The following is a 24,951-nucleotide window of genomic DNA, read 5'->3' on the forward strand; positions in this document are numbered from 1 at the left end:
TCCCGTGGTCTCCGAGGAGCATCCTGCGGGCGTCGCATGCTAGAGGGTCCGGGTCTCTCCGTCTCCTGTGGTCTCCGAGGGGCATCCTGCGGGCGGTGTGCATCTGCGGGGATGGGTGCCTGGACGTTTGGTCCTGCGATACACAATGAAGCATGCATGGTTAGACATCAGGCAGTGATCAGGTGATACGGGGGAGGGGGATATAGGGGAGGGGGGATATGGGGACGGGCTGTGGGTGGCTCACTTGCTGGTGGGCCCCCGACCTCTGCATCAGCAACCTCCCGGTCCTCAGGTCCGCCAGCCGGTTCCAGGGCCCTTTCCTCATGTACGGTCAGTGGCCTCTCATCAGCGGGCCCTCCTCCAGTCCTCACATGCTCCTTATTGTGTGCGCGCTTCTCCTGTGGGGGGGGGGGGGGGGGGGCGGTGGCAGGGGTAAAAAGCAACAGTGTCAGGCAGGTATATGAATGCACGCCATCGGTTGCGCGTGCATTGCAGAGGTTAAGGTTAGGGCTGGATTCACTTGGGGATATGGGGGATATGGGGGAGGGGGGGGATATGGGGGAGGGGGGGATATGGGGGAGGGGGGGATATGGGGGAGGGGGGGGATATGGGGGAGGGGGGATATGGGGGAGGATATGGGGGATATGGGGGAGGGGGGGATATGGGGAGGATATGGGGAGGGGGGGATATGGGGGAGGGGGGGGATTTGGGGGAGGCTCACCCTGCCTGCTCTGATGAGGTCGTTCACCTTCTTGTGGCACTGGGTGCCTGTCGGTGGTATCAGGGCCACAGCGGTGACGGCCTCTGCCACTTCCCTCCACAGACGCCGGCTGTGGCGTGGGGCAACTCTGCGGCCGTGCCCGGGATACAGGGCGTCCCTCCACTGCTCCACCCCACCCAGGAGCGCCTCCACATCACGTGACTCGAACCTCGGGGCTGAGCGACGGCCAGCCATCCAGTCGGGTGTTGCGGTCGGGTGTTCCGGTCGGTTGGGGGGGAGCTGCGCGGCCTTATGAGCCGTCACGCCGTGCAGCGCGTATGACACTGCACGGCGTGAACCACTGCGCAAGCGCGGATCCCGTTATGTCGCTGCTAGCCCATTTCGGGCCGGAGACTATCGTCCCATTTTTATGACGTGACGCAAGTGGGTTTTGCGCCGTTTTTTGCGCCGATCGGTGGACTTTCCGCCGATAACGGAGAATTTCGCCCCTGGTCTCCTTCTCCTGTCAAATTTCTAACACTTTGGCAGTTATGCAGTCTTATGTATTAAGGTTTCTGAACACACACAGTCATATATACATCACAGAAGGAGGCCACTCAGCCTATCATGCTCATGCTCGCGCTTTGAAAAAGCTACCCCAATGGATCAACTTCCATGCATTCCCCCAAAGTCGTATAAAAATTTCCATGAAACAATTATTTTTGATGAACTCCCCTTTAAGATGCAACTTATCACAGGACTTCTGGTGGCAGCCATGGAGTGAGTGGTCGCACCTTTGGCAGCTCCCACTCGAGGCAGCTTTTTGGACCTTTCCCCGCATGTAGGGTGTATGTTTCACTTAAAATGCAGGGGGTGCTGGAGGAGGAACGGGGGGGGGGGGGGGGGGGGGGGGTGCTGGGATGTGGGAGGAGGCCCTGAGGAGGGTGAATGCATCCTCGACATGTGCGAGGCTGAGCCTTATCCAGTTGAAGGTATTTCACAGGGCGCACATGACGGTGGCTAGGACGAGTAGGTTTTTCGAGGGGGTAATATTCGGAGTGTCAGAAGAACTGGGAGTCCAAGGGGGGGGGAGAGGCCGATGTACTGACCTTTGCCTCCCTGATAGCCTGGAGCTGGGGGGGGGGGGGGCGGGGGGGGGATAAAGTGGTTAAAATGGGGGAAAGCGGGATGGGAGAAGAGGAATGGCAGGGGGGTTGGTTAGCTAGTTCCTGTTTGTTCTTGCTCTTGTGTTTTGTTTGTATTTACTGTTTATACAAATGCTTTAATAAATATATATTTAAAAAAAAATAAGATGCAACTTTTCTACATCTCCTAAAATCAGTCTAAACAAGATTGAGATAGGAGTGAAGATGTGCAGGTTAGGTGGATTGGCCAAGCTAAATTGCCCCTTAGTGTCCAGGGATTGGAGTTACGAGGATTATGGAGTTACGGGGATAGGACAGGGTGAAGGGGGAGTGGGCCTAGGTAGGGAGATCTTTCGAAGGTTCAGTGCAAATTCGATGGTCCAAATGGCCTCCTTCTGCTCTCTAAGGATTCTATGATTCTAAAGCAGTCCAATATTTAAAATATCTCACAGCTGCCAAATGTTGATCTGCAATTAAATTCTTTCCAGCCACTGGAAAATTGAGAACCTCTTATTTGTCTGAGCAGCTTGCTAATAGTAGAATATTTATTCTAATTTTGTTATACTTGAAATCAAGTTTGAAATACTTTATCATTTTAAATATTCAGTTTCTTGCCATTTCAACATTTTCTTTGTATATTTTCTTGAATTATCAATGTTTACAATTAACCAGGACCACCTGATAATATTACAAAAATATGTCTCTTTGGTAGTTCCTCTTCAGTTAAGAAATGAAACACCATTTGCTAGAAAAAAGACAAATCAATACTAATTTGAAATCAGGGGCGGGATTCTCCCCTACCCGGCGGGGCGGGGGGTCCCAGCGGGATGGAGTGGCATGAACCACTCCGGCGTCGGGCCGCCCCAAAATCCGCACCTTGAGGGGCTAGCTCCGTGCCGGAGTGATTGACGCGCCGCCAGCCAGCGGGAAAGGCCTTTGGCGCCACGCCAGCCGGGGCCGAAAGGACTTTGCCGGGTGGCGGAAGTCCGCGCATGCGCGGAAGCTTCAACGTCATCCCCGCGCATGCGCAGGGGGTTGTCTCTTCCCCGTCGGCCATGGTGAAGACATTGGCCGAGGCGGAGGGAAAAGAGTGCCCCCATGGCACAGGCCCGTCCGCAGATCGGTGGGCTCCGATCGCGGGCCAGGCCACCGTGGGGGCACCTCCCGGGGCTAGATCACCCCGCGCCCCACCCAGGACCCCGGAGCCCGCCCGCGCCGCCTAGTCCCGCCGGGAAGAGAGGTGGTTTGATCCTCGCCGGCGGGACAGGCATTCCAGCAGCGGGACTTCGGCCTATCGCAGCCGGAGAATTGCCGGGGGGGGGGGGCTCGCCGACCAGCGCGGCGCGATTCCCGCCGCCGCCGATATCCGGTGCTGGAGAATTCGGCAACCGGCAGGGGCAGGATTCACGCAAGCCCCCGGCGATTCTCTGACCCGGCGGGGGGTCGGAGAATCCCGCCCCTTATTTGGAGGAGAGTTGGTGGAATAATGCACTACAGCATTTCATTTTCTCCTTTGTAGTGTTTCCAACTGCAGAATTATTTGACTTGTGATGTTCGAGTTGTTTTAACTTCACACCTACTTAGTCAGGGAGAGGCAATAGTTATTTTCAATTACCAAATTTTCCAATATATACTGCAAGCTGGATTTATCTTGCTGCAACTCCTTTTCTTTGTATATGTTATGCTGGAAAAGCTATGCATGTAGATTGGATTGGATTTGTTTATTGTCATGTGAATCGAGTTACAGTGAAAAGTATTGTTCTGTGTACAGTTCAGACAGATCATTCCATACATGAAAAGAAAATACATAGGGCAAACATAAAATACAGAATGTATATACATAGACACAGGCATCGGGTGAAGCATACAGGGGTGTAATACTACTCAGAAGAGAAGATGTGTGAAGAGATCAGATGAGTCCACGAGAGATCGTTTAGGAGTCTGGTAACAACGGGAAAGAAGCTATTTTTGAATCTATTAGTGAATATTCTCAAACTTTTGTATCTTCTGCCTGAAGTTGGAAGAGTGAATAATCCGGGTGGGACGGGTCATTGATTATGCTGCCCGCTTTCCCAAGGCAGCGGGAGGTGTAGACAGAGTCAATGGATGGGAGGCAGGTTTGTGTGATGGACTAGGCTGTGTTCACGACTCTGAAGTTTATTACCGTCTTGGGCCGAGCATATCTGGTTGGCATACCAGGCTGTGATGCTGCCAGATAGGATGCTTTCTATGGTGCATCAGTAAAAATTGGTGAGAGTCAATGTGGATATGCCAAATTTACTTAGTTTCCTCACAAAGTATAGGCTTGTTGTGCTTTCTTGGTCGTAGCGTCGATGTGGGTGGACTAGGACAGATTGTTGGTGATGTGCACATCTAGGAATTTGAAGCTGTCAACCATCTCCACCTCGGCCCCGTTGATGCAGACGGGTGTGTACGATACTTTGCTTCCTGAAGTCAATGACCAGCTCTTTAGTTTTGCTGATATTGAGGGAGAGATTGCTGTCGTTACACATTCTACCATGTTCTCTACCTCCCTCCTGGATCCTGGATACATGTGGAATAAACTAACTTTAACAATTGAGGAAGTGCAAATAAAATCATTAGGGCTTCTTTCTAAAAATATCATTCTGTCTTTCAGGTCATCCCAGCCGTGGCAAATTTTGTTGTTGAAAAACTGGGGAAGAGATTTGTGGAACCACCTCCATTTGATTTAGGAAAAAGTTATGCAGATTCCAATGCCGCAATACCACTTTTGTTTATACTTTCGCCAGGGGCTGATCCAATGGCAAGTGAGTAGACCTGACATTTACTGTCTCTGTCACATTAGTAATTTCTTGTAAATTTTAACAGTGAGAAAATTATCCATCTGCATTTGTTCAGCTTTAAACAAATAGTATACTTCCATCATATAATGAGAGAAAAACATCAAATAATATGGGGAGTGGAATTGGTTTCTTAACTCAACTTTTTTATTCATTCATGGGATGTGGGTGTCACTGGATAGGCCAGTACTTATTGCCCATCCCGAATTGCCCTTGAGAAGGTTGTGGCGAGCTGCCTTCTTGAACCACTGCAGTCATGAAGTTGGCATGCTGCCTGAAACTTCTTGCAATGGGACCACCTCGGGGACTGCACGTTATTCTCCGGGGTACCTCCAGGGAATGGCCATCTGCAGCCCAGAAAATCTGCCCTTTATTAGAAGGGGAATGGGATGAAAAAGCAAGGAAGTTATGACAAACCTTTATAAAATAATGGTTAGGTCTTGACTTGACTACTGTGTTCCAAGTCTAGGAGTTATACTTATATCAGGGCTTAGGGGGTTCAGAAGAGATTTACTAGCATGGTATTAGAAACAAGAGATGTCAGTTATATGGAGTCATTGGAGAAGCTGGTGTTGTTAAAGAGGAGATTTAATAGAGGTGTTTAAAATCATAAGGAATTTTGATAGAGCCAATAAGAAGTGGCAGAAGGGTCAGAACCTAAAAGATGTAGATTTAGGGTGATTGGCAAAAAAGCCAGAAATGCAGTTACTTTTCTTTGAAAAGAATTTCAATGATCTCACTTATGCAACAGTAGATGGAAAACTGCAAAAATGGTACAAATATCTCCAGGTCCATCCTGGATGGAGCCAAACACATAAAAGCTCATCTAACGGTCATCTTCACACCCCTGAAAATTCAGTCCTGCCCTAATCTGAGGTAGGTTGTGGTTGTTGCTGCAGCAGGTGACAGATTTCAATTCGCCCACTCTTAGTCAAGCACAAACATCTCAGACATTATTGCTCACTAAGGCCCAGGTGAAGAATTTCTCTGAGCATCTTGGATGAATACAGTCTCTTGCTGAGAGCCCTTCTCCCTCTTTTAGCAGTTTGTCTTGCCCTGTGTGATCTCTGCCTATTCTCCCAATCGTGGTATTTTCAAAGGGAATGCCTGACAGTACACTGGGCGCAACTGTTTTTTGCAGCGGCTTTGAAGTCAAGCAAGAAAATTCCTCAGCATTTGCCATACCACTCCCCGTAGATTTATTCAATTTGAAGCAAATATAGGAATCTCCAAATATTTAGCTATGTAACAGCAGCCAGAAAAAAAATCAACCAGCAACCAAGCCCTTCAAATAGCTTATGGATGGGTCCTTCTACTGTTGAAAGTGTGTTCAGCTGTGCGAGGTGAACAGAAGCTATCAGCTGAAGCGTTGAGCTCCAAACTGACACAATTGGCAACAGGTCAGTGTTTCACACTAATTGATGTCATCTGCCTGCTCTGCTGTATGGCGCTAACACCCTCATCAGGTTGACATTCAGCTCAATTTGCAGCTGAAATGTGCACACACATCAACACCATTTTAATCCTTAAATGACACGAATAGCACCAAAACAACATGAATTACTGATTTAGCACAGGGTTAAATAGCTGGCTTTTAAAGCAGACCAAGGCAGGCCAGCAGCGCAGTTCAATTCCCGTACCAGTCTCCCTGGACAGGCGTCGGAATGTGGCGACGAGGGACTTTTCACAGTAACTTCATTTAAAGCCTACTTTTTTTTTTAATGTATTTTTATTCTCCTTTTTTACATTTTCTCCCAAATTTACACCCACTAACAATAAACAATAATCAGAACAAATATGTCAATCCCAATATCAATAATAACGATCCTATCCTCCCATCAAACCCCAAACATTAGCCTGCGTGTTCACATAAACAAATGACAAAAAGGAATTAGGGATCACCCATAGTTGCCATTAACACACACAACCCCCCTCCCCCCAACCCTCCTACCTACACGCCCCAACTGATGTTCGATGTTATTCAGTTCTTGAAAGTGCATAATGAATAATGCCCATGAATTGTAAAACCCCTCCATCCTTCCCCTCAGTTCAAACTTAACCTTCTCAAGAGTCAAGAATTCCAACAGGTCCCCCCGCCACGCCAGGGCACAGGGTGGGGAGGTTGCTCTCCAACCTATCAGGAGCCGCCTTCGGGCGATCAACGAGGCGAAGGCTACAACATCTGCTTCCGCACCCGTTTCCAACTCTGGCTCGTCCGACACTCGAATATGGCCTCCCGGGGGCCTGGGTCCAGTTTCCCGTGCACCACTTTAGAAATTACCCTAAAAATCTCCTTCCAGTAATCCTCTAGCTTTGGACAGGACCAAAACATATGAACGTGATTAGCGGCCCCCCCCCTCCGCAAAGTTCACACACACCTTCTACTCCTTCAAAGAATCGGCTCATCCTCGCCCTTGTGAGGTGTGCTCTGTACCACCTTCAGTTGTATCAGCCCCAACCTCGCGCACGAGGTGGTGGCATTCACTCTGCGGAGCACCTCACACCAGAACCCCTCCTCCATATCCTCTTCCAACTCTTCCTCCCACTTTGCTTTGATCCCTTCCAGTGGTGCCTTCTCCTCTTCCAAAATCGCTCCGTAAACCGCTGACACTACCCCCTTCTCCAGTCCCCCGGTTGTCAGCACCTCCTCCAGCAATGTGGCATTTGAAGCCTACTTGTGACAATAAGCGATTTTCATTTCATTCATTTTCACTTCGCAAGTTAGCACACTTAGGGCGGCACAGTGGTTAGTACTGCTGCCTCACAGGTCCCGGGACCCGCGTTCAATTCCGGCCTCAGGTGACTGTCCGTGTGAAGTTTGTATTTTCTCCCTGTGTCTGCGTGGGTTTCCTCTGGGTGCTTCGGTTTCCTCCCACAGTCCAAAGATGTGCAGGTTAGGTAGATTGGCCATGCTAAATTGCCCCTTAGAGTCCCAACGTTTAGCTAGGGTTACTGGGTTACGCCGATGAGGTGGAGAATGGGCTTAAGTGGGGTGCTCTTTCCAAGGGCAGGTGCAGAGTCGATGGGCCGAATGGCCTCCTTCTGCACTGTAAATTCTATGATTCTACGATTAAGTGAATTATTTTGCCTCATTTTTCTTCCCTGAGAAAATATCTTGGAAATCTGGTAAACAATGGGTAGATAGTAACAGATGTCAAGAGTCATGGAATGGAGTTGAAGAAGCAACTAAGAGAAGCAAAGAGGGAGTATGAAACTAGATGGACAGGTCACATAAAAGGGAATCCCAATTTTTTTTAGAGGAATATAAATAGAAAAGAGGTGGTGAAAGGTATAGGAGGGATAATAATAAGCTTTTATTGTCACAAATATGTAGTTACTGTGAAAAGCCCCTAGTAGCCACATTCCAGCGCCTGTTCGGGTAAGCTGGTACGGGAATTGAACCCATGCTGCTGGCCTTGTTCTGCATCACAAACCAGCTGTCTAGCCCACTGAGCTAAGGGACCAAAAAAGAAACTTACACATGGAAGAAGGGGGCATCGCTCCAATATTAAATTAATACTTTGCCACTGTCTTTACCAATAAAGACAATGCTACCCAGGCTATGGTAAAAGATCAGGGGCGAAATTCTCCGGAAACGGCACGATGTCCGCCAACTGGCACCCAAAACGGCGCAAATCAGTCGGGCATCGCGCCACCCCAAAGGTGCGAAATGCTCCGCATCTTTGGGGGCCGAGCCCCAACCTTAAGGGGCTAGGCCCGCGCCGGACGAATTTCCGCCCCGCCAGCTGGCGGAAAAGGCCTTTGGTGCCCTGCCATCCGGCTCGGAAATGACATCTCCGGGCGGCGCATGCGCGGGAGCGTCAGCAGCCGCTGACGGCATTCCCGCGCATGCGCAGTGGAGAGAGTCTCTTCCACCTCCGCCATGGTGGAGACCGTGGCGAAGGCGGAAGGGGAAGAGTGCCCCCACGGCACAGGCCCGCCCGCAGATCGGTGGGCCCCGATCGCGAGCCAGGCCACCGTGTGGGCACCCCCCGGGGCCAGATCGCCCCGCGCCCCCCCCCCCCCAGGACCCTGGAGCCCGCATGCGCCGCCTTGTCCCGCTGGTAAGGTAGGTGGTTTAATCCACGCCGGCGGGACAGGCATTTTAGCGGCAGGGACTTTGGTCCATCCGGGCTGGAGAATCGCGGGGGGTGGCCCGCCAACCGGCGCGGCGCGATTCCCGCCCCCGTCGAATATCCGGTGGTGGAGAATTCGGCAACCGCCGGGGGCGGGATTCACGCCAGCCCCCGGGATACTCTGACCCGGCGGGGGGGTCGGAGAATCTCGCCCCTGGTACTTCAAAGCTAGTTAAAATAAAACTGTAGATATGGTAGTTGCATTTTTATAATTTTAAAATATATTTGTCTTTTCCACTGCACAAGTTAGAATATTGAGCTAAACCTATAGATTTACTTTCCACTTGAGCAAATTATGGAACAAAACTTATCATCTGTCACTTCTATCTGAATCTTTGTAGGTTTATTGAAATTAACAAATGATAAGAATATGGATCGAGGCCAATTCCAGTCCATCTCACTTGGTCAGGGACAAGGCCCAATTGCTGCCAAAATGGTTAAAGAAGGTATGCTTGAAGGTACTTGGATATGTCTGCAGAATTGCCACCTTGCTGTGTCCTGGATGCCAACATTGGAAAAGATTTGTGAAGAATTCAGCAGTGAGACTTGCCACCCAGACTTTAGACTCTGGCTCACTAGTTACCCATCTCCAAAGGTACTGAAGAAGATGTTACCAAGTGATCATTGCTGTTGAATTCAATTTTCTTTTCTCTATTTCTAATATATTCAGTCAATAATTATCAAAGCATTAGTATTCAACAATTTAAGCAATTCTACAAAGGTAAATATGGCAAAAAAGTAACATTTTTAAACTATAATAATGTTGTGACAAGGACATTTGATTTTCTTTGTTATACAACAACAGCCAAGTAACTTCTTTGATCAAAGTCTATTTAGGTGTAAAATAAGCTTTAATGATTACCTTCTAATTTAACTTAACATTATTGGTTTTTTTTTTTTTAATTTAGAGGATCCAATTATTTATTTATTTATTTCCAATTAAGGGGCAATATAGCGTGGCCAACCTACCTAACCCGCACATCTTTGGGCTGTGGGGGCCAAACCCACGCAGACACGGGGAGAATGTGCAAACTCCACACAGACAGTGACCCAGGGTTGGGATTCGAACCCGGCTCCTCAGCGCCGCAGTCCCAGTGCTAACCACTGCACCACCGTGCTGCCCAATTTAACATGATTGTTGATTAAAAGGAGGATCGGGGGTTATGGGTGAAGGAAGATGAATAGGGATGAGAAACATATCAGCCATGATTGAATGGCGGAGCAGACTCGATAGGCCCAATGGCCTAATTCTGCTCCTATGTCTTATGGTCTTATGATTGGTATTCGCTTTGTTAATGCTTGGCTTAATAAAATATTATGTATAGTCTCTTAGATATCAGTATTTTACTCGGTAATTTGACTTAAGAGTACAGCCTATGTATAGTTGAAATGTTTTTGGATGATGTGTGTTCTTATAATTTATTCCTCCAAATAATGTGGTTCATGACATTGAATGTCAGACATGCACAGATGTACCAAACATGTAATAATTATTATTGACAATAGCAAAACATTGTGAGGTTATCCACATTGGTAGCAAAAACAAGAAGGCAAATTATTATCTGAATGGCTATTGAGAGAGGGGAATGAGCAACAAGAACTGAGTATCCTTGTACACCAGTCACTGAAAGTAAGCATATAGGTGCAGCAGGCAGTAAAGAAGGCAAATTATATGTTGGCCTTCATAGTGAGAGGATTAGAATAAGGAGCAGGAATGTCTTGCTGCAGTTATACAGGGCCTTGGTGCGACTACACCTGGAATATTTTGTGCAGTTTTGGTCTCATCTGAGGAAGGATGTTTGTGCTATGGAAAGAGTGCAGCGATTCCTGGGATGGCAGGATTGATGTATGAGATTGAGTCGGTTAGGATTATAAACTGGTGTTTAGAAGAATGTAGGGGGATCGCATCGAAACCTATAAAATTCTAACAGGACTAGACAGGGCAAATGAAGGAAAGATGTTCCCAATGATGGAGAGTCCCAGAACCAGGGACCACAGTCTTAAGGATACGAGGTAAACCACTTAGGACTGAGATTAGATATTTCTTCACCCAGAGAGTGAGCCTGCGGAACTTGCTACTACAGAAAGAAGTTGAGGTCAAAACATTTATGTTTTCAAGGAGGATTTTGATATAATTCTTGGGGCTAAAAGGATAAAAGGATATAAGGGAAAGTAGGAGCAGGTTACTGAGTTGGATGATCAGCAGTGACCATAATAAATATCAGAGCAGGCGCGAAGTGCCGAATCACTTCCTCCTGCACCTATTTTCTATGTTCAGCAACTGGGGCCTTGTAAGGTAGAGGTGCTTTTAAGTTTTAATTTAGCTAATTTAATTGCAGTTAGAGATAGGTAGTGAGAGTAAAGCATGATCTCACATGTATGCTAGAAGCAATTGGTTTTTGAAGGATAAAGAGGGAACTTCTCTCCCAACCATGCTAGAAGAAAAGCCATACATTGGAGTAATGGTAAAGAAAACCTGGGGTGGGATTCTCCGACCCGCACCGGGTAGGAGAATCACCAGGGGGCAGGCGCGAATCACGCGACACCGCTCCCCCGATTCTCCAGTGACCAGAGAATCGGCGCCAATGGCGCCAGCGCAGTCGTGCGGCGCCGGTCGAGGGCCGCTCAATGCGGACCCCCCGGCGATTCTCCGCGCTCGATGGGCAGAATGCCCGCCGGCGCCATTTGTGTGTGGTCCTAAAAGCGGGACCTCGCGTTCAAGCTGTCCTGGTGTGGGGGAGGGGGAATCCGACTCCGGGGGGGGGGGGGGGCCTCCACGGTGGTCTGGCCCGCGATCGGAGCCTACCGATCGGTGGGCGGGCTTATCCCGGGGGGGCCTATGTTCCTCTGCGCCAGAACCCTGTAGGGCTCCGCCCATATTGCCTGGGGACCGGTGAGGAGAAGGCAACCCACACGCATGCACAAACTCGTGCCAGATGTTGCGTGCATGCGCAAACTAGTGCTGGCTGTGCTGTTGCCAGTATTGGCAGCTGGAGCTGGATGAGGCGCTCAAGTGCCATGCTGGCCCCCTGTGCGGCGCAGGATCGCTGATCCTAGGGGCCAGATGATGCCGTCGTAAAACATTTGGCGTTTACGATGGCGTCAACACTTAGCCCCAGGATCGGAGAATCCCGCCCCTGAAGTCCAGTTAGTTAAGGAAACTAGAGACATGAAGAGGTTTGCAAGAAGCTTGGAGTTCATTGAACAGAGAAAACTGGAAACCAGAAAAGAATACTGTTCAATAAAGTCACAAAGAGTTGAAAAGGCATTGGAGTGTCAGAGGCCAGAAATACATCTGAAATTGTGAGAAATTACTACAGTTTGGGAGATAATTGTGGAAATCAGTGGCTGGATCGTGGTGTTTGTGTAAAAGCCTTTAAGACAGAAGATATCCTAAAGGGGGTGATGTAAATCTTGGACTGGATTTACTGTTAAAAGTGGAGTGGAAGCTTTGTTTCAAAGAGTCACTAGTATAACCTAGACTTGATTTTGGAATGCAAACCGTCAAGGAAAGGCATTATTTTGTGAGAGGATTTTAAAGCATGTTTTGGGAGTGGAGATTGGAAGCTCTCTTGTGACAATCATCAGGGGGAATTCTGAGGAGAAATCCACAGATACTGACTTGGGTTCAGAGCGGAATATATATTTGACCACAGCTAATCTGTGTGGTTAGAGGAACTTTGTATCTTAAAATGCACTTTGTAATCCGTGGTAATCTTAAAATCTGTGTGTAATGTTGGCTAATTGGGTTGGGGGGGGGGGGGGGAAGTAAAGGAGCATTGTTTCATAATCTGATTTTTTCTTGTTAATTTTTTTTCTTGTTGGTAAAACTAATTTGTGTTCCTGTTCCTCCACATTAATAAAAAAGAGTAAATGTTACGGCCTCTTGATCCATTCTGGGATCATCCTGTCCAGTTATGACACCAACTGGGATCGTAACACAACAAAATAAAAGTTTCTGCCTCTTCTGTGCCTGTGCAATAACTTTAATTTTAGCATGTTATTTTCTCGTAGAGTGGTACAATTTCCAGCTTTATTACCTTATACCATTCCATGCTAAATCCTGCCTTTAAAAGTCCTTTCTGTAGAACTTGTAATCAACTAATCACTGTGATGTATTTTAATGAGGTTTATTGCTGAACTTGAATATATCATTAAGGTCAGCCGAATTGCAACTGCTCAGTGGTCACTGCATCTAAATTGAACAGGCAAAAGCTAAAGTGTAACAATAAATAGAAAAATCAATAGCAAATAGGTCATCTACCAGTACTTTAAAGCAACCTGATTGACCATTCCCTTACAATGACACATACGTATCTGGCAAATGAGCTAGACAGGTTACAGTGGCAGAACATATACTCTGTGCTGAAATTTTAAGTTTTGTTATTATAGCAAAAGTTTGAAAAGTTATCAACATTGAAGGTTTCACTAAACAATCTGAGTGGTTTTCTTACCAAAAAAGTAACAAATATCAAATTAACATATAATACAAGTAAAAACAAAACTATAAATATGATAGTTGCTTTTTTATCATTTTTAAATGACTTATTAAAGGTCTGTATTCTGTTCTAATATATGTTACACATTCAACTCTATTATCAGTATTTAAAAATAATTAATTTACAAACTTGGGATTTCCATTTTACATTGTACACAAGAGACATGTGACATTTTATTCTGCCATTTTTCTTTTGTTACAGTTTCCTGTGACAATATTGCAGAATGGTGTGAAGATGACTAACGAACCTCCCACTGGTCTCCGATTAAACCTACTCCAATCCTATGTCACTGACCCTCTCTCTGACTCCACATTTTTCCAAAACTGCATTGGAAAGGAACTGGTCAGTTAAGTTTTCATGTTATACAAAATACTACAGATAAATTTGATCATCAAATTGTTCCATTGTATTTTTGACAATTAGTTCTTGTGTTTCTAATCCATTCATATACTTCCATCAGGTCTGGGAGAAACTTCTTTTTGGTCTTTGCTTTTTCCATGCAATTGTACAAGAGAGGAGAAAATTTGGTCCTCTTGGTTGGAATATTGCATATGGATTTAATGAGTCTGACCTGCGTATCAGTGTTCGGCAGTTGCAGGTAAAAAAAAGAAATCTCCACTATACAATTGACAGATGACCATCTTGCATGTCAACTTGTTTTTGTGTTCACGAGTTAGTGGCCTGTCAGCCTCAAAGTAATTTGCAAAGAAATATAAATGGTATAATATCTTCATTTTAACACTATTGGTAACATTAATAAATCCCTTGAAAGGGCTTTGTAAAAAAGTTAATAATTAGACTTTTAATTGTATTAAACCATGATGAATCTTTTTATTCAGGTGAATCATATTGTGAGTAATAGAAATAAATATTAATTAAGTAACTCATATTCTGAAACTGTTTAGATGTTTCATATACCATCTATTACACATTAAATTTGGTATGCATGGCACGCGTTTAAGCTTTTCAAATCCCACCTTGCATCCTCCAACCCATCCATGGCCCTTTCATCTTTATCTAAATGTATGATCTTACATTAAAGTTTTAAGCCAAAATATCATAATTTACTTGGTTGAATGAACGCTCCATCTGGCCTCACACATACTATTACTAGAAGATTTAGGGCGGTATTCTCCGGCCGCCGAAATCGCGTTCGGTGATCGGCTTTAGAATACCCGTTTCCGACACAGGAGATGGTCCAACACTGTTTCATTGAACTTGCTGATTGCTGTACATAATCTGCTGTGGGTTGACACTCTATTAATCTAACTGATAACCTCCTACTGGCTTGACCAGACTAGCTCTCTACCACATGGATGGTGCTCACTGGCTTGTGCACTCTAACTATTTCAGTAGCTGTGCCCTGTGTGAGAGAGTGTGTCTTAATGCCTGTGGGCTTTATAGTGGTGGTGTCCTGTTTGGGGATTGGTTGTTCTGTGTCGTGTGTGTTCATTGGTTATCCTGTGTGTCAATCACTGCCTGTCTGCATCTCATCATATACATGAGTGGATATTATGACATCTCCCCTTTTTAAAATACATTTTGGAACGTGGCGGTATATACATGCATGACTATGTACAAGTGGTGAGTGAATGAACATATGTACATGGGAAGGTGTCTATCGTGCAGATACAGAGCAAACTGAACAAAAGTTACAAGATTTAAGTCTATAGATTCAGTCTTTGTGGCGGGGGACAAATTCTTGTCGATCGCCTCAGAGGTGGAGGGGGGAATGCCGGCACTTGGACAGGCGGGATTGCTGTCATGTCGGTGGCCTCATGGACAGGCGGGATCGCTGCCAGATCGGTGGCCACGTGGGGCGAGATGTCCTGAGGCGACATGCAGAGAAGTGCGGTCAGGTGGTGGGCAGGGAACTTTGCGCAGTGCCCTCCTGTTGCGTCGTAGAATGGAGCCATCAGCCATTTGAACAATGAAAGACCTGGGGGCAGCCTGTCTAACGACAACAGCTGGGGCTGACCAGCCTCCCTCAGGCAACTGGACGCGAACAACATCTTCTGGAGCCAGCGTAGGCAGACCCGTGGCATGAGCATCATACGTGATCTTCTGCTGGTCCCTGGATCGCTGCACTTTCTGCAGCACCGTGAGGTGCTCAAGGTCTGGAACATGGATGGCTGGAACAGTCGTCCTCAGGTTACGGTTCATGAGCAGCTGCGCCGGAGACAAACCAGTCGACAGAGGGGTTGCCCTGTATGCCAACAGCTCCAGGTTGAATTCTGAGGCTGAGTTTGCAGCCTTGCACAGCAACCGCTTGACAATATGGACCCCTTTTTCGGCCTTCCCGTTTGATTGCGGGTAATGGGGACTGGATGTGATATGCCTGAAGTGGTAGGATCGTACAAAGTTGGACCACTCTTTGCTGTAGAAACATGGACCGTTGTCACCCATTACTGTGAGTGGTATCCCGTGCCTGGCAAACGTCTCTTTGCAGGCTTTGATAACTGACTTGGGCGTGAGGTCCGACAGTTTCACCACTTCCGGGTAGCTGGAGAAGTAGTCGACCAAGAGCACGTAATGATGCCCATTTGCGTGAAAGAGGTCTATCCCCACCTTGGACCACGGAGAAGTCACGATCTCGTGCTTTTGCAGTGTTTCCTTGGGCTGAGCTGGTTAAAATTTCTGGCATGTTGTGCAGATGAGGACCGTGTTGGCAATGTCCTGGCTGATGCCAGGCCAGTAAACTGTCTGCCAAGCTCTGCGCCAACATTTCTCGACCCCAAGGTGACCCTCATGGATCTGTCTGAGCACCATGGTTTGCATGCTTTGGGGAATGACGATTCTATCTAGTTTAAGAAGGATCCCCTCAACAACCGTTAACTCGTCCTTAATGTTGAAGAACTGGGGGCACTGCCCCTTTTGCCAGCCATGGGTGAGGTGTTGCATCACGCGCTGCAGTAGAGGATCTTTGGCAGTTTCTTCATGTATTTGGACAACTCGTTCATCAGTGGCTGGGAGGTTGTTGGCACATAACTGCACCTCTGCCTCAATGTGGCGAATGAAGTCACCCTGTTCACAGGCGCGGTGATGGTGATGGATCGGGATAGGGCATCCGCAATGATCAGCTCCTTGCCCGGCGTGTAGATGAGTTCGAAGTCATATCGGCGGAGACAAAGAAGAATTCACTGCAGCCGAGGTGTCATGTCATTTAAATCCTTCTGGATTATGTGGACTAAAGGCCTGCGGTCTGTTTCCACCGTGAACTTTGGCAGACTTTGACTATTCCTGTCAGGAGACCCAAGCACTCCTTTTCGATCTGGGCATACTGTTGTTCGGTCAGAGTCATGGCCCTGGATGCAGTTGCCACTGGAGCCCAGGGCGAGGGGCCGTCTCGCTGGAGGAGCACCGCCCCAATGCCGTCCTGGCTTGCGTCTGTGGATATCTTGGTGTCCTTGATTGGGTCAAAGAACGCCAGTACTGGGGCTGTGGTGAGCTTCGCCTTCAGCTCAAGCCACTCCGCTTGATGTGCGGGAAGCCACTGGAACACTGTCGACATTTTAATGAGATGCCGGAGGGCCGTGGTGTGGGATGCCATGTTGGGAATGAATTTTCCGAGAAAATTTACCATCCTGAGGAAACGGAGGACCGCCTTTTTGTCTTCTGGGGTCTTCATGGCATTAATTGCCAGCACCTTGTCAGCGTCAGGTTGCACACCCAGCTGTGAAATGTGGTCACCCAGAAATGAATTTTCATGAATCCGCTGGAAGACCTGTTTGAGGTGAGTGATGTGATCCTTGGGTGTCGTGGACCAGATGATCACGTTGTCCACATAGACTCGCACCCCCTCAATGCCCTCCATCATTTGCTCTATTATGCGATGAAATACTTTGGAAGCTGAGATGATAAAAGGTTGTAGCAATACCTGCCGAACGGAGTGATAAACGTGCACAGCTTCCGACTGGACTCGTCCAGCTGTATCTGCCAGAAACCGCGGGAGGTGTCCAGCTTGGTAAAGAATTTGGCATGAGCCATCTCACAGGTTAATTCTTCACGCTTCGGGATCGGGTAGTGCTCTCGCATTATGTTGCGATTCTGGGGCGGGATTCTCTGCAATCGGCGCGATGTCCGCCGACCGGCGCCAAAAACATCGCGAATCAGTCCGGCATTGCGCCGCCTCAAAGGTGCGGAATCCTTCGCAGCTTGAGGGGCCGGGCCCTAACCTTGAGGGGCTAGGCCCGCACCGGACTGATTTCCACCCCACCAGCTGGAAAGGCCTTTGGTGCCCCGCCAGCTGGCGCGAAACTGACTTTGCCGGGTGATGCATGCGCGGGAGCGTCAGCGGCCGCTCACGGCATCCCCGCACATGCGCAGTGGAGGGGGTCTCTTCCGCCTCCGCCATAGTGGAGACCATGGCGAAGCCGGAAGGAAAATAGTGCCCCCACGGCACAGGCCCGCCCGCAGATCAGTGGGCCCCGATTGCGGGCCAGGCCACCGTAGGGGCACCCCCCGGGGCCAGATCGCCCGTGCCCCCCCCCCCAGGACCCCGAACCCTGCCCGCGCCGCCTTGTCCCGCCGGTAAGAGAGGTGGTTTGATTCTCGCCGGCGGGACAGGCATTCCAGCAGCGGGACTTCGGCCCATCCGGGCTGGAGAATCGCCGGGGGTGGGCCCGCCAACCGGCGTGGCGCGATTCCCGCCCCCGCCAAATATCCGGTGCCGGAGAATTCGGCAACCGGCGGGGGCGGGATTCACGCCAGCCCCCGGCGATTCTCCGACCCGGCGGGGGGTCGGAGAAGTGCCGTGGGGGCACTTTGGAATCAATGCAAATGCGGAGATCACCAGAGGGTTTCTTGACGCAGACCATAGAGCTGACCCAGTCTGTTGGTTCCGTGACCTTTGAGATGATGCCCTGGTATTGGAGCTCTCGTAGCTGCGTTTTCAGACGATCCTGGAGGGGAGCCGGCACCCGGCGTGGTGCATGGATGACTGGGGTGGCATTTGGCTTGAGCACTATCTTGTAGCGATATGGGAGCGTGCCCATCCCATTAAACACATTGTGGTATTGCGTGAGAATGTCGTCTATCTCAGTCTGGAGATTCGCATTGGGCGAGGCAGTCGCCGGTGTCGAGGACATGGCATGGACTCGCTGGACCAGATTTAGGAGTTTGCATGCGCGAGCACCGAGCAAGGATGTCTTGTCAGGCCGGACGATCTCGAATCTTAATGTCGCCTTGATTGCCTTGTGAGATACACCTAGCTGACACGATCCACGGGCAGCTATGGTATTACCATTGTAGTCAAGGAGCTGGCAGGCTGGTGGAAGAATGCTAGGTTGGTCTCAGATGCTGTCGAGGTCTGACTGTGATATGAGGTTTGCAGACGCGCCAGTGTCCAATTAAAATCAGATGCGAGACTGGTTGACCATGATGACAGCACACCACTTGTCGTCAGGATCCACACTCAGGATTGAAAGACGGTTTGCAGGCGCGGTGGAGACCAGCTCGCGTGTGGTGATGATGCCCACCCGATATGGAGACTCGAGGCAGTCAGCATCGGGGTCCGTTGGGCTGTTAGGATCAGAATCCTGCATGCCTTGTTGTACGCAGCGGACACGTCTGCGCTGCAGCTGGGATCGCTGGCTGTTGCTCGATGGAGTGGACCTGCAGAAGGCCGCGTAATGCCCAGGCTTTCCACACTGTAAACATCGCCTTCCTTTGGCTGGACATTGCCGCTTTAAATGTGCGGAGCCACAATTTGGACACGTCATGACGCTGACGTCAGCGCGTTCTGTGCGCCATCGCGCATTCGCAGTGAGGTCCGCCGATGTTCGCACATACGCATTAGGGTCTTCGGCCTCATCGTCCACCCGGTCGTGGCGCGCATGCGTAGGGACCCAGGAAAAGCGCGCGAAACGGCCACTCTCCTCGATGTTCAGGCCTTGCATTTTTGCGATGGCCTGCACCCTTTCTGCTTCGTGGGAGGCCAGTTTTGCAGTTTCTGCTGCCCTGATGCGGGAGTAACGATTTCTGGCATGCTCATGGACAACGCACGTTTCGATGGCGACGGAGAGGGTCAACTGTTTGATTTTGAGGAGCTGCTCCTGCAGGGAGTCGGACTGGACCCCATAAAAAACGATCTGATCCCAGATCATGCAATCAGCCGTCGAGTCATAATTACATGACTGCGCTAGGATGCGGAGATGGGTCAAGAAGGACTGAAAAGGTTCATCCTTACCCTGAAGCCTCTGTTGGAAGATGTAACGTTCAAAGTTCTCATTCACCTCAATTTCGCAGTGGCTGTCGAATTTCAGCAGAACTGTCTTGAACTTCATCTTGTCTTCGCCATCGGCAAACGTGAGCGAGTTATAGATGTGGATGGCTTGATCCACTGCAGTCGACAGGAACAGCGCGATCTTTCTGGCATCCGATGCTGCCTTGAGGTCGGAGGCCTCGATGTACAGGAGGAAATTCTGTTTGAAGACTTTCCAGTTGGCGCCGAGGTTGCCGGAGTTGCGGAGGAGGCTGGATCTTTTCCATGCCGCTGGATGGCTGCTTGCTGGTCATTGCAGATTCACTCGAGGTAGGTTCGTTAGAATTAATAGCTCCCTGGTACCATGATGTGTTAAGTGAGTTGGTTCAACTGGATGCAGTGAAACTAGAAACAGGCTTCCGAAGCAGGAGATGGTCCAACACTGTTTTATTGAACTTGCTGATTGCTGTACATAATCTGCTGTGGGTTGACACTCTATTAACTTAACTGATAACCTCCTACTGGCTTGACCAGACTAGCTCTCTACCACATAGAGATGGTGCTCACTGGCTTGTGCACTCTAATTATCTCAGTAGCTGTGTCCGTGTGAGAGAGCGAGTCTTAATGTCCTGTGGGCTTTATAGTGGTGGTGTCCTGTCTGGTGATTGGTTGTTCTGTGTCGTGTGTGTTCATTGGTTATCATGTGTGTCAATCACTGCCTGTCTGCATCTCATTATATACATGAGTGGATATTATGACAGGAAGCATGGTTAATTTTCCTTGCCCTACAACCTAAGGACATTGAAAGTATATTAATATCCTTTAGCTTGCTTTAGATGAATTTAATCTAATTTAGGATTGTATCAAGGTCCATCCGAATCTGTATTGTTTAGCTACTTATTGCCTCAGGGACCTTTGCCGACTTTTCTGCCTCTATTTTGCCCAGATTTAGCGGCAACACATATTCTATTTGCTCCACGGTATTTTAATGTTATTGCCTGTTTGGTTTACAGCTCTTCATTAATGAATATGACAGTGTTCCATTTGAAGCAATCACATATCTGACTGGCGAATGCAATTATGGAGGCCGTGTAACAGATGACTGGGACAGGCGTCTGCTGATGACGATTCTGGCAGATTTTTGCAATTCTGAGTTGATAGAAAATCCAAGGTACGCGTTCTCTCCCAGTAGAAATTACTGTGCTCCTCCCAAAGGAAACTATGATGACTACATTGACTTCATTAAGGTAATGCACAATTTATCGGTTTTCGCTTTAACTTATTTTGTTAATATATATCGATTATATATAAATCATTCTTATTTTGTGTACATTTCCTCCACATTAAATTATTATGTTTTTTACATCCAATAATCATATATTGTTGGTAACAATTCCTTACTTGAAAGAAGGAAATTTTTTATAATTTATCCATTAATACTTCTATAGCATTGTATGTTTTCCAAGAACAAAGAAAGATAAGAAAGTAAAAAGGGTAAGTGCCAGGCAATCACCGTCTCCAACAAGAGAGAATCTAACCATCACCCCGTAATGCTATTACCATCATTGAATCCCCACTATCAACATTCTGGGGTTTACCATTGACCAGAAACCTAACTGGTCCAGTTATATAAATACTGTGGCTACAAGGGCAGGTTAATGGCTCGATATTCTGTGGCAAATACCTGCCTCCCCATAGCCTGTCCACAATCTACAAGATACAAGGCAGGAGTGTGATGGAATACTCTCCACTTTCCTGGATGAAAGCAGCTCCAACAGCACTCAAGAAGCTTGACACCAGCCAGGACAAAGCAGCCCACTTGATCGGTGCCCCAACCACAAAGGGTACTTATATTACCTTCAATGTCCTCCACCACTGATACACAGTAGCAGCCATGCGTGCCATCTAGAAGATGCACTGCAGGAACTCACCAAGGTTCCTTAGGCATCACCTTCCAAACCACAACTACTAACACCTAGAAGGACAAGGGAAGCATATACCTGGGACCACCTCTGGAAAATTCCCTTCCAAGCCACTCGTCATCCTGACTTGGAAATATATCACCTTTCCTTCCCTGTCACTGGGAGAAAACTCTGGAACTCCCTCACTGACAGCATTGTGGATGTACCTACACCACATGCACTGCAGTGGTTCAAGACCACCATCTTCACGAGAGCAATTAGGACTGGGCAATAAATTATGGCCTAGCCAGCAAGCCTGCACCTGTTGAATGGATTTTAAAATATCAACCTGTTCAGTTCACTCATTCACTTCACCTTAATGTGACCACTTTAATATATTTTATTCAGCACAGACCTAAAATCCTTAAATTTACCTACCTATTCTTTTTTTTTTAATTTTAGATGTTAGAAATTTAGAGTACCCAATTCTGTTTTTATTCCAATTAAGGGGCAATTTAGCGTGGCCAATTTGGCCAATGTGCAAACTCCTCATGGACAGTGACCTGGGGTCTGGATTGAACCCGGGTCCTTGGCTCTGGGAGGCAGCGGTGCTAACCACTGCACCACCGTGCTGCTCTTAACCTACCTATTCTACAGAGAAATGTATACATTGAAATCAAAACATAAATGCTATTGTTAATTATTTTATAATGTAGGATAATGAGTGGGGCAGCACGATGGCGCGGTGATTAGCACTGCTGCCTCAAGGCGCCGAGGACCCGGGTTTGATCCTTGCTCACTGTCCATGTGGAGTTTGCACAACCCCTCCGTGTCTGCGTGGGTCTCACCCCCACAACCCAAAGATGTACACAGTAGGTGGATTGGCCACGCTAAATTGCCCCTTAATTGGAAAAAATAGAATTAGGTACTCTGAATTTTTTAAAAATAGTGCAGGTCAATGAGTTTATATTGCCATACTTCAAAATTTGATTGATTAATTCATCCAAAATGTGTTGTATAACCTTTCCATTGAAATGCTCAGTAATTATTTTCACATTTCTTGTGGGTGATTTTCAAGTAACATCCAAGGTGTTGGATAAAGTTGACACATTCCTCCCTGAGCCTGTCCTGTCCTGCCCTGAGCCAATTTGAGACCCAGGACTCATTAGCATGCTGCAGTCAGCTGTGAGAGTATACTAAAGTTTTCAGAATAGGAGCAGAGGTAGACCACATGGTCCTAAGGCCTCCACCATTCAATACAATCATGGCTTATCTAGGGCTTTGACTCCACTTTCCCTCCCACTCCTGTGTCCATTGATTCCCTGAAAATCCAAAAATCTGCCCGTCCCAGCTTTAAATGTATTTAACGATGGAACCTCCACAATACTCTGGGGTACAGAAAGCCAAAGATTCATCAAAGTAATTAATGTAAGTTGTAAATTGCTGAGGCCCCAGTACTGGTACTTGTAATTCTCCACTAGTCACGGCCTGCTGACTTAAAAATTACTTGTTTATGTCTACTCTTTGCTTCCTGCCCATTAATCTAACCTCCCATGCAAATATATTACTTCCAACTCCATGAGCCCTAATTATGCTTATTGACCTTTTTTGTGGCAACTTATCAAATGCTTTTTGGAAATCCAGGTATGCTCCATCTGCTATATCCCCTTTATCTACCCAACTAGTTACATTCTGAAAAAAACTCTAAAAATTTGTCAAACAGGATATCCTTTTCACTAGTGCATTGTTAAGACTTTCTTGGCAATAGATTCCAGCATTTTCCGAACAAATGATGTCAGGCTAACTGGTTTATAGTTTCTTATTTTAACTCTCCCTCCTTTCTTGAAAAGCATTGTTACATTTGGCACTGGGGACATTGTAAGTTGGCTGACTCCCACGCTGAGTCATGGGGATTGTGAGACATAGAATTTTTGCGGGTGGACATTGAGAGATTTAACAAGGCAGAATTTTTTGAGAAGGTCCCCAACGGGCACTTCTGTTGCCTTTAGGCCACACAATGGCCGCGATCGAACAGAAAAGTTTCTTTTTTTTAAATATATTTTATTCAAATTTTTTACGGTCAAACAAAACAATACAAAGGTTTACCTTTTTACAACAATAAAACAATATATATAACAGTGACCGTTTTAACAAATAAATAAATAATATATAAACTAAATGGCAACTGCCATAACAAAAATAATAACTCTCCAGAGATAATATCAAACAATCCAATATACATAACCAAGTACAAATATCGATACAAAAACACCCCTGAGGACCTGCCCGAGCACCCCCCCCCCCCCCCCCCCCCCCGGGTTGCTGCTGTTGCCTTCCCATTTCCTTTATCGTTCTGCGAGGTAGTCAATGAATGGTTGCCACCGCCTGGTGAACCCTTGAGCCGAACCCCTTAGTGCAAACTTTATCCGTTCTAGTTTTATAAACCCTGCCATGTCATTTATCCAGGTCTCCACTCCCGGGGGTTTGGCTTCCTTCCACATAAGCAATATCCTTCGCCGGGCTACTAGGGACGCAAAGGCCAAGACATCAGTCTCTTTCGCCTCCTGCACTCCCAGCACTTCTGCAATCCCAAATATAGCCAACCCCCAGCCTGGCTCGACCCGGACCCCCACCACCTTCGAAAGCACCTTTGCCACCCCCACCCAGAACCCCTGCAGTGCCAGGCATGACCAAAACATGTGGGTGTGGTTTGCTGGGCTTCTCGAGCATCTCCCACATCTATCCTCTACCCCGAAAAATTTACTGAGCCTTGCTCCGGTCATATGCGCCCTGTGCAAAACCTTGATTTGTATCAGGCTTAGCCTGGCGCACGAGGACGACGCGTTTACCCTACGTAGGGCATCAGCCCACCGCCCCTCCTCAATCTCTTCCCCCAGCTCTTCTTCCCATTTCCCCTTCAGCTCATCCACCATGATCTCCCCCTCGTCCCTCATTTCCCTGTATATATCCGACACCCTACCATCCCCCACCCATGTCCCCGAGATCACTCTGTCTTGAATCTCCTGCGTCGGGAGCTGCGGGAATTCCCTCACCTGTTGCCTCGCAAATGCCCTCAGTTGCATGTACCAAAATGCATTCCCTTGGGGCAACCCATATTTTTCCGTCAGCGCTCCCAGACTCGCAAACGTCCCATCTACGAACAGATCTCTCAGTTGCACAACCCCAGCTCCAAATCCCCCATCTATTCTCCCCGGGACAAACCTATGATTATTTCTTATCGGGGACCGCGCCGAGGCAAACAGAAAAGTTTCTAACCGTCATTTCAAGTGAGTTTGGCTGGGAGTTTCTTCCTGGCTCTGTTGGCGAGTTCCCTACCACTATCTAACCACACTTAGCCACTTTTCCGGGCCTTAGGGTGTTTTTCTTCAGGATAGCCCACACTTACAATCTTTTCCATCACTGGGGAACTGAACTTCCTGCCAGACTCCCTCCTCGGAGATCGGGCCACTATTTTGAAAGGGTGCCTCGATCTCTAAGTGAGCTTGACGGCCCCCCACACTCCCACCCACAGGCAATGTCACCCCC

At 47.8% G+C, this 24,951-nt stretch overlaps 1 protein-coding gene across 1 annotated transcript in view; it reads left to right on the forward strand.

Moving 5' to 3' along the window:
- Positions 1 to 24,951, forward strand: part of dnah12 (dynein, axonemal, heavy chain 12) — a 475,562-nt gene that overhangs the window by 434,610 nt on the left and 16,001 nt on the right. Inside the window, exons 63-67 of the mRNA XM_072472436.1 lie at positions 4,484 to 4,634; positions 9,145 to 9,398; positions 13,504 to 13,644; positions 13,763 to 13,900; positions 20,518 to 20,751. Of these exons, the coding sequence (XP_072328537.1) occupies positions 4,484 to 4,634; positions 9,145 to 9,398; positions 13,504 to 13,644; positions 13,763 to 13,900; positions 20,518 to 20,751 (918 nt within the window). The remainder of the gene's footprint in view (positions 1 to 4,483; positions 4,635 to 9,144; positions 9,399 to 13,503; positions 13,645 to 13,762; positions 13,901 to 20,517; positions 20,752 to 24,951) is intronic.

This window comes from Scyliorhinus torazame, chromosome 13 (genome assembly GCF_047496885.1).
Source record: "Scyliorhinus torazame isolate Kashiwa2021f chromosome 13, sScyTor2.1, whole genome shotgun sequence".
Lineage (NCBI taxonomy): Eukaryota > Metazoa > Chordata > Chondrichthyes > Carcharhiniformes > Scyliorhinidae > Scyliorhinus > Scyliorhinus torazame.